Below are 9,025 nucleotides of genomic sequence, written 5' to 3'. Positions count from 1 at the left end.
ATTGCCATAGAGTTTATATTTCTAAAAACTGAAAACAAGAAGTTGATTGATTTTACAGAAAAAGGAGAATTTGTCCCTTCTTTCATCTGCTGATGCACAAAGTATGAAGATGTCAAGTGAGGCTTGAAAGATGCTGCCTTTCATATGAAAAGTTCTGTACATGTGTCTTATCCAACTACCTTTAAAGTAAGACTAGAAATGCTGACTTTTGCTGTGTTGAGCTAATTTAAATAAACAAAACATTAAATGTAAATTCCATCCTTCATTGAAGAATTGAAGGCCTTTGTTGGGGAGATGAAGGTCATCCTGTGACATTTCCTCAACCTCAAGTCCACACTGATTCATAGCAATGTGCTTCCCCTCAAAGGCAGGTTTATCTTGTTGAATTCATCTCTAGTTATCTCTTCATTTTTAAAAAACTTTTTTTTTTTTTAGCAGGTATCAATATAGGCTAACTGGAGCAACTACGTTCCCTAAAACCACTAAAATATTGCGTTGACTGACTTGTTATCAGGGTTAATGCTAATAAATAACTTTTCTAACTAATCTAGGCCGCCCTACGTGGACAGCAACTAACGATTACAACCTAATACCATAATACAAATTAAATGTGAGCAAAAAATGTATATGCAATACGTGAATTTGTAAAAAGTTCAATTAAGATGAGCTTTTTTTTCTTTACAATATAGGTTCACTGTTGTTTTAGTCTGTCTTAAAACAACAGTCGAGTGCTCATATGAATGTTGAAATAGGTTTTGCTTGCTCTCATCATCCCTCCTGTTAATACTGACCATTAGAAGATCCTGTTCAAAATCCACAGACCCTCTTTTGAGTAAAAATGTTTGTAAAAGTTTATCTGATTCTAATATGTTAACCTTGCCGTCTACAGTAAAGGCTGTGCAGACGAGGAACCAGAGTTTCTCTTAGTTGGGGACTCTATCATCAGGTTTGTGGAAATGCCAAATGGAATTACATAATGCTGGCCTGGTGCCAAGAATAATGGACATGATTAAACTCATCCCTGTTCTTACTGACATCCACCCAACTGCCCATACTATTATTGTTCATGTGGGCACAAATTATATTAGACTTAAACAGTCAATTAAGCTCCAACAAGACTATGAGACACTAACTGATAGTATTCAGAGCCATGGAAAGCTCTGTATTCTTTCAGGCCCCATTTCCTCTCAGAGGAAAAGTTGTGGGAATTTCAGTTGTCTCTTCAGTGCTCACCAATGGCTATTGAACTTTTGTATTGCCACTGGAATTGGGTTTGTTAATAATTTTGACTATTTCTGGACCCAAAAGAACCTGTACAGGAGTGATAACCATCCAAACGATAGAGGCACCAGACTGTTCACCAAAAACACTGTCCTCCATTTGCAGTCTCTATGATGTGTTTGGAGGATAGGTGGCATCAGTAATATCCCCCACCACAATGACCCACAGACTGTATCCCTATACCATCCCATCATGCCTATTCAAGTTGTTGAAGGTAGGTGATCCTATTTTATCATACAGAAAACTGTACACAGGTCAGCCAACCATCAAACTTTGACTCAGATTAACGCCTCTCTCTGACAGACTGCAGTCTCAGCTACTGGGCTGAATGAGACAACATTAAAATTTGCTTTATTAAATGTGAGATCTTTCACAGGAAAGGCTGCACTGGTTAGTGACCTAATTACAGATCATAAGCTGGACATATTGCTTTTAACTGAAACTTGGCCGGACTCTAGTGCTAGTTTTACACTAACAGGTATCACCACTGAAATTTAACTTTTTTAAAAATGTTTTTAATAATACTAATAATAACTTCATCTGTATAGCACCTTTCATACAAAAAAAATGCAGCTCAAAGTGCTTTACAACAAAATAATTTACACGCACCAAGTTCTTCACATCAAAAAAGACATAAAACTAATATAAAAACATGTATATGTACATAAGATGGAAAATAAACCCACTTGATAATGTTAATAAACATAAGATAAGATAAAGTTAGGTTTTATATTTTAAGTTTTAGGTGTGATAGAAGAGATGGTGGTGCAGTAGTACTCTTCTCTGATATGTTTTTATGCAGGCAACTCACCTGATGTCCAAAGTGCCCTTTTGTCAAGGTGTATTTGAACATTGTTCTTCTCACTCTTTATTCTTTTTCCGTCTTCCCTACGTTTTTTGCCGCGTTTCAACTGCTGCATACTTTGTGCTATAAAAACCATTCAACTGTCAGTCTGTGCAACTCATTCAGCAGATGTGTGCCTTGTATTTTTCTGAAATGTAACGTGTTTCAGCAATTTTATATAATTTTTTAAAACATTAAAATTTATAATGGCAGTCTATGGGACGAACTGTCGAACTGAGTTGGAACCTTGGTCACTTTGACACTCTACTGCTCAGAGGTCCCTTATCGTACAGACGCCATTCAAACTGTAAAATGTTCACAAAACTTTGAACTTTCAAAGTTATCAGATTGTTTTGTAGTTTTTCAGCAATTTAAGCCCAAAAGTTTTGCAGACTTTGTCAGGTCTCACCAGTGTATCATGTGATCAGGCACAGTGGAGAGCACAGATAATTTTAGACCAGAATTTTTTTTCTGAACAGCTGTCACTTCCACAATTTTAACTCCTCACGCACATATCAGTATGTTTCCACAAGCCTCCTCTCTCTCAAAATGTAAATACATTTCACATAGGACTTATAGTTTTTGAGATCTGAACCTTAATTGATAGAGAGTCGCTGTCATGTTCTCATTGACTGCAATACAGTTTGCAGGATGTGTGTTTTCTCTCACTGCAGTTTCTTAAACTTACAGATTCTCTCTTCCTTCAAACACTTTTTACACATATTATTCATTCTCATGTTAAACTAGTCTTGCTTTCACTAATGATGTACAAATCTCTGGGCTTCAAGCTCTGGTTTGAGACAAACACATTTTCCTCATCAAAATGGAGATTTTTTCCTCTTGTTTTTGTGAATGACTGTTGGCTCAGTGGTTTATAACACTGCTCTCATGATCAGCTTCACCTTAGATGACAAGGTTGTGTGTTCGATAGCTGCTCACTGCAGTGCTCCTCATAATATTGCTCTCATGTACAAAGTAGCCTTGCATCTTTATCCTGTACCAGAATTCAATTCCTCTCTAGCTTACCTTAACATTACTACCTAAAATATGGATTGATATGCTTGTTAAATACATCTTTTCCTGTGCTAAACAGCATGTGTGAGTAGTCCAATGATTTAAGGTCATGTCATTTCTGTACTCCTTTTAGATCCAAAGACTGTGAGTTCAAGCCCCGCTTAGGGCAGAACTCAGTAGAGTTGTAGGATGAAGGAGTCCAGGTGATGTCAATCTGCTTAATGAGACTGCTTTTTTGTCAATTTCATGCAATTGACAGAGTAAACACCAGAATCTGGCCTGACATTGCTGTGTGACATGTTAGCTCAGTGCATAGCATGTCTGTCTTAAAAACATGAGAGTGTAGGTTCAACTTTACCCATTGCTGATTTCAATCTTGCTAGATTTTTCAATAGTGTTCAGCTTCCAGTTATGCAATCTAAATCCACTTTCAGCAACCACACGCAATTCCTACAGAAATTGCATTTTCTAGTTTATGTTTAGTCTTATGCAGACTGTTCATCACTTTACATTTGAAGAGACACAAATGACTATTTTTTAAAATATATTTACACACACACACACACACACACACACACACACACACACACATATATATATACACACATATATATATTGTCTCAGGCGGTGTTCCCCAAGGGTCAATTTTAGGCCCATTATTGTTCAGTTTGTACTTGTTGCCTCTAGGCCAACTTATCAAGAAACTCAATGTGTGTTACAATAATTATGCTGATAACATGCAGCCATATATTTCCCTGTCCCCCGGTAACCTGAGCCCTTTTTTACAGTTAAACAGTGACAAGACAGAAATCCTGGTTATTGGGGGAAAAGCTAACAGACAGGATACCTCTTTTAAATTGTCACAAATGTCTCTGGAAAGTGTCACACAGGTCAGAATCCTTGGCGTCATCCTGGACACTGACCTCACTTTCCAGAGCAACATTGATAGCATATTTAAAATTATCCAGGAGGATGCTGAAAATGCTCTGAGCGCCATCTAGTTGGCCGCGGAAGCAGTGGTACTGCCAAATGGTTAAAATGATTTTTTCTGATAATTTACAAAGTTTATAAAACCAGTCATTTTTATATCTAAATAAATAAAAACATCAAATCAAAATGCATAATTTAAATGACCAGTTACATTTTAATATCACCACGCCAAACACGACACATCATTAGGGAGAGACAAACTTGTTTTGCCACTGTTAGCCAGCTAGCTTTCTCTGTGGATTCTGCTTCAGAAGACATGGCTCTATCCACTGTGTTGGAAAATTAATTGATGGAACTATCTGCAAACAGCAGCTTGAAGCTTCAGCTCACACAAGTTGACCTTGCTTCATTCAGGATAATGGCTGCCAGTCAATATCTCTCTCTGTCAAAATGGGCAATCAAATTTCTGTTGCCTTTCACCACCACCTATTTATGTGAGTCAGAGTTTTCCATTGTGACACAAAGTGTCACAAAATCAAAGGCAAGGAGCAAACTGAAAGCAACTTGGATGCTACTCTGCATGTCAGCCTCTCACCACATCTTGATTTTTCCCAGAGGCAAACCCAAGTGTCTCACTGAGGGTAAACAGAATATTTACAGCCCAGTTTTTTGTCATGTTATGGTTTTTTTTGTTTGTTTGTTTGATTTTTTTTCATTTATTTAGGAAGGTGGTCCTTTTTTTCAATTTTTCAACAATCAGAAGTGGGCCTTAAGTTACAAAAGGTTGAGAACCCCTGAGCTAGACTACTTGACTGCAGCAAGTACAAAATGCAGCTGCTAGAGTTTTAACTAGTAAAAGGAAGTACGACCACATAACACAGATGCTGAGGTTGTTACACTGGCGTCTGATAAATTCCGCCCACATCCTTGAGCGTTTTCAGGGTATGCCTTAGTACACATTGATGAGATGCCCTTGTGCAATCAATGTAGAGAAGTGGAAGTGACTATTTTTTAGTTATGTTTTGAGCATCTATATTTATACTGCAGAGAGAGACTGCCAGTACCTGCCACTGTGCACTCTTGATAAAACATTTTGAAAATGCTCCTAAAATGGTAATAAGCTCAATTGATAAGATGATTCAGAAAAGAGGCCTGAGATTTTACAGACTGCTGAATGTCAATGAGAAGTGATACTAATAAATGTTCAGGGGAAAAGGAGTCTTCATACTGGGTTGTGCACACATTTAGGTATGTGTGCATAGGTTGCTTTTAGCTTTGTGTGCAGGCATCCAGAAGGCTGATTTGAACTGCATAAAGCTAATCACACTGGGTGGATCCTGGCTGCTCAGCATGAAAGGAGCTGTAAAACATGGAAAGTAAATGCCTTTTATTCTGCATTTTATTGGTTCTGCAGTTGGTCTATCTGTACAGTAGGTACCAGTTTTTGTATCTATATTTTTGTATCTATTTTTATGTCTTTGTTGTAGCCATAGACTTTATATGGCTTTATGACTTTAAAATCTACAAAACATGAATACAAAAACATAAATAAATGCACTAAAACACATACATTTCCACATTCAAGTAAATGTACAAGGCTTTTTTTAAGAATCACATCTTGTCACTACTGAAGAGGAGGAATGAAGGAGGAGGCTTCGCGATGAAGTCCACTCCTTCTCAGAAACACTATAAAGCCATAACAGCTAACAACAACTAAAAGTCATTTGCATCCCACCATCACAAAATGCATCTCCTTACGCTGATCTTTGGGATTGTGCTTCTTCCTAAAGGCAAGTTTTCATTTTGTTCTCTTGTTCATCTTTATGTCATTTTGAAATGCCAAATTTGCCTGTACAAATGTGTCAAAAATAGCAGTGTCCAAACCTGATATATTATTTTGCCATTGGTCACTGCTATTCCTCTCAGTTCCATCTCACCTACAGCTTGTGCTAAGATGTTTCGGCCCCTTTTCAATTGTGCTGCCAGTGTAACTTCAGAGTTAATGCATTGAAATTATTTTGTCTACCCTTTGTGGATGAGAAAAACTGTTTGAAGTTTTTTTTTTCTTTTTTTAAACTCATCTGAGTTTGTATTTTAGCAGCCTACACCCTGATGTGCTATGACTGTGAAAAGACAATGTCAGGAAGCTGCACAGAGACAAAAGAATGCCCCTTGCAGTGTGGTGCAATGAGAATGCTTGCATATGCAGGTATGGTGTTTAGTGGTACATTATTTTAATTTCTGAAAATACTGCAAAACTGATTCAAGCTGGCTCAGTCTACATAAACTGCTCTTTTTGTTGCAGGTGGTAAAAAAGTGTCAGATGTCTCAATGAAAAGTTGTGTCACCGCTGATCAGTGTGGTGAGATGTCAGTCAACTTCGGAGTGGCCAGAACTGTAATTGCCAGCAAGTGTTGCACCACTGACCTCTGCAACAAGGAACCCGTCCCTGGTAACTTACCTGTATTGTCTTTTGATATTTACTTGCTTCTTAGCACTGAGTCCTGCATTGTTTGAAAATTGGCATTTAGCTGCCTGAGCAAAAACTTTAAATGGTATCGCAATAAATGGTTGAACTTTTCATGTTTGAAATTTTAAAAAGAATCTGTTGTTTCAGGCTAAAACATAAAATTCAGATTTTCTTTTGTTTATATTGACATATGAATGTAGGTATTGTGGACTCTAGAGGCCAGTCCCATGTATTCAAACCTGAGACAAAAGGTTTGGAGCAGACAATGTTCGAGGAACAAGCCTTAAATTCCAAGACACGACAAAGAAAATTACTTTTCCTTCCATCACCATCTGCTATAGAGGAGCCTAAGGGCACGATACCCCCAACTGCCACAGTGGAGCGTTTTGTGTGTGTGTGTGTGTCTGTCTGTCTGTAAGAGAGCGGGTGTGTATTTATCTCCAGGTCTAGTTTTTTGCATTGGCAATGGGCCAGTCATGATCTCATGATCACATCTTGACAGACAATAAACAAATGACAGATCTCTACATTTTATTTATCTCTAAGTTAGTACGATTTTATTTACACTTTAATCTGCAGGGTAATATCAAGAAATATCCACAGAATAGCCTGCTAGACAAAAACCCTCCCTAAGCAATGTGAACAATGTCTGTTCTATGTTACAGAGCCCAGTAAATCCAATCCCAATGGTAAAAAGTGCTATCATTGCAATGGACAAACGTGCACTGCAACTCTAAACTGTGAGGGGAATGAGGACTACTGCATCTCAACATCCGGTAATTGGCCTACAGCATTATCTCTACCTCTGCCCCACGTATTTCTTCTGCTCTGAGGAATGTTATGTGGTTCTGATTTTTAACTTGAAGCTCACTCACAAACATTATGTCTTCATTCTCTCAGTGAATGCAGGAGGCCAAAAGACAACCGTGAAGGGCTGTGCATCCAAGCTCATATGCTCTGATGCATTAGCTGCACAAATAACAGGGACCGTTGGAGCAGAAGTTAGCTGCTGTCTGGGCGATTACTGCAACAGTGCCAGCAGCACAAGTGCTGGCCTTCTGCTCCTGGTGGCCCCGCTGGTCTCTTTGGTTCTGTTCTCTTAACTGATTCGCTCTTCAGTTTTCCTCTTCATCTTCACATAGCCTCTTGTCGCTCACACCCCTTTGTTTATCTTTCAACCGATGAGTGAGAAAGTAGAAAGAATAGCAAGCGAAATATGACAATACTAGTTAGTAAAGTTATGTTTTTCCTCTGTTTCCTGCTTCATACAGTTTCCAACTGGTTGATTCCTTTTTTGCATGATGCCCATAAAGATATTAGTAACTGTCTTACATAGAGTAATTGTCAGCAACAGCCCTCTCTGTTTTTTTTTTTAAGTAAAACAAGGAGAAAGTGTGTTAATGTATAATTTTGGTGTTTTTGAGTGCTATCATCAACCTTAAAACTTTTATATAATTAGAAATGAATAAATGTCTTTAATTTCTGCTCTGATTTCTGCTGTATTTCTGTTGTGAGTTTTCCAAATCCTTTCTCAGTCTCATTCAAAAGTTTAAAATGTAAAATTTACTTCCCAATTTTGTGTTATAAAACAAGGATACAAAGTTGGTAGAATGAAGGTCATTTGGATAAGATTCATAATGAGCAAACTGCTAATCTGCTAAGATCCCTAATTATATTTGCATAAATGCACCAGTATGACTGACAAGATCAGACAATTTGGTGTGTACTGTCTAGGGTGTTCACGGTAAAATTAAGTCAGAACTTGAGTGATTAATAAGTGATTGTAACTGAGCCAACACCCAGTGGTGAAATGCCCACAAGCAAGAATTAGGATAATAAAGGCTGTGGTTGTTGTAGAGACATAGAGACATAACTAGAGGTTTTTCCCTTGTAAAAGCCTCCAGACATGTGTTTCAGTGATCTTTGTTGTTTAGTCTTCAAAATATTATATAAATTTATATAAAAATGTATTTATTTAAATTTAAGATTTTCAACTAGAAATAGCTATTGTAATTCACTGTGTCAAATGAGATGCCTGATAGGTTCTAGATGTTATCTGCTTTGTATGAGAGACACAATGACCAACTGTGGATCTGAACTGACTAAACAGGTTAAATCAAACATTGAGATTTTTTGATGAGAAACAAATGAGGAAGTGCTTCTGAGAACAATGTGACACAAATCAAGTGCTCTTGATGCATGTGTAAGCAGTCAATGCGTGTTGGTCTTGTTTTTATCATGTAACCGCTTATAATAAATGCTTTTTAAATTTTTGTACCTTTTTTGTGGACATTATGATTTTTTTGTTTTGTCCATTCACAGTCTATTTATTATATGACAAAAAATTACATTAATATCAAAGTGACAGGATAAATATGTATAGAATTATGAATGGACTATCCTACTGATGGCTTTAATTTGATCATTCCAGAGAATGATTCAGAAGAAATGTATGTTGTTGTTTTTTAATGTTAAATGTCATTTAG

At 37.2% G+C, this 9,025-nt stretch overlaps 1 protein-coding gene across 2 annotated transcripts; it reads left to right on the top strand.

The window, feature by feature from the left end:
* The first annotated feature begins 5,660 nt into the window (after positions 1–5,660).
* LOC137191658 (urokinase plasminogen activator surface receptor-like) lies at positions 5,661–8,816 on the top strand. 2 transcript variants are annotated; one of them, XM_067601949.1, is made up of 5 exons: positions 5,661–5,859; positions 6,171–6,278; positions 6,375–6,521; positions 7,205–7,315; positions 7,440–8,816. In XM_067601949.1, the coding sequence occupies exons 1-5, from the start codon at positions 5,814–5,816 to the stop codon at positions 7,640–7,642; spliced, it is 615 nt and encodes a 204-aa protein (XP_067458050.1). In that variant the 5' UTR covers positions 5,661–5,813; the 3' UTR covers positions 7,643–8,816. The 2 variants fall into 2 exon arrangements, with proteins under 2 accessions (XP_067458050.1, XP_067458049.1); XM_067601948.1 differs by having other exon boundaries at positions 5,665–5,859; positions 6,168–6,278.
* Positions 8,817–9,025: the final 209 nt, after the last annotated feature.

This window comes from Thunnus thynnus, chromosome 10 (assembly GCF_963924715.1).
Source record: "Thunnus thynnus chromosome 10, fThuThy2.1, whole genome shotgun sequence".
Lineage (NCBI taxonomy): Eukaryota > Metazoa > Chordata > Actinopteri > Scombriformes > Scombridae > Thunnus > Thunnus thynnus.
This window is presented reverse-complemented; position numbering and strand designations above follow the sequence as displayed.

Excerpts from the sequence above, each read along its gene's own strand:
- LOC137191658 (XM_067601948.1), top strand. The coding sequence starts at position 5,814 with ATGCATCTCCTTACGCTGATCTTTGGGATTGTGCTTCTTCCTAAAG. Across the intron at positions 6,279-6,374 it reads GAGAATGCTTGCATATGCAG|GTGGTAAAAAAGTGTCAGAT; the intron begins GTATGGTGTTTA and ends TTTTTGTTGCAG. Across the intron at positions 7,316-7,439 it reads CTACTGCATCTCAACATCCG|TGAATGCAGGAGGCCAAAAG; the intron begins GTAATTGGCCTA and ends TCATTCTCTCAG.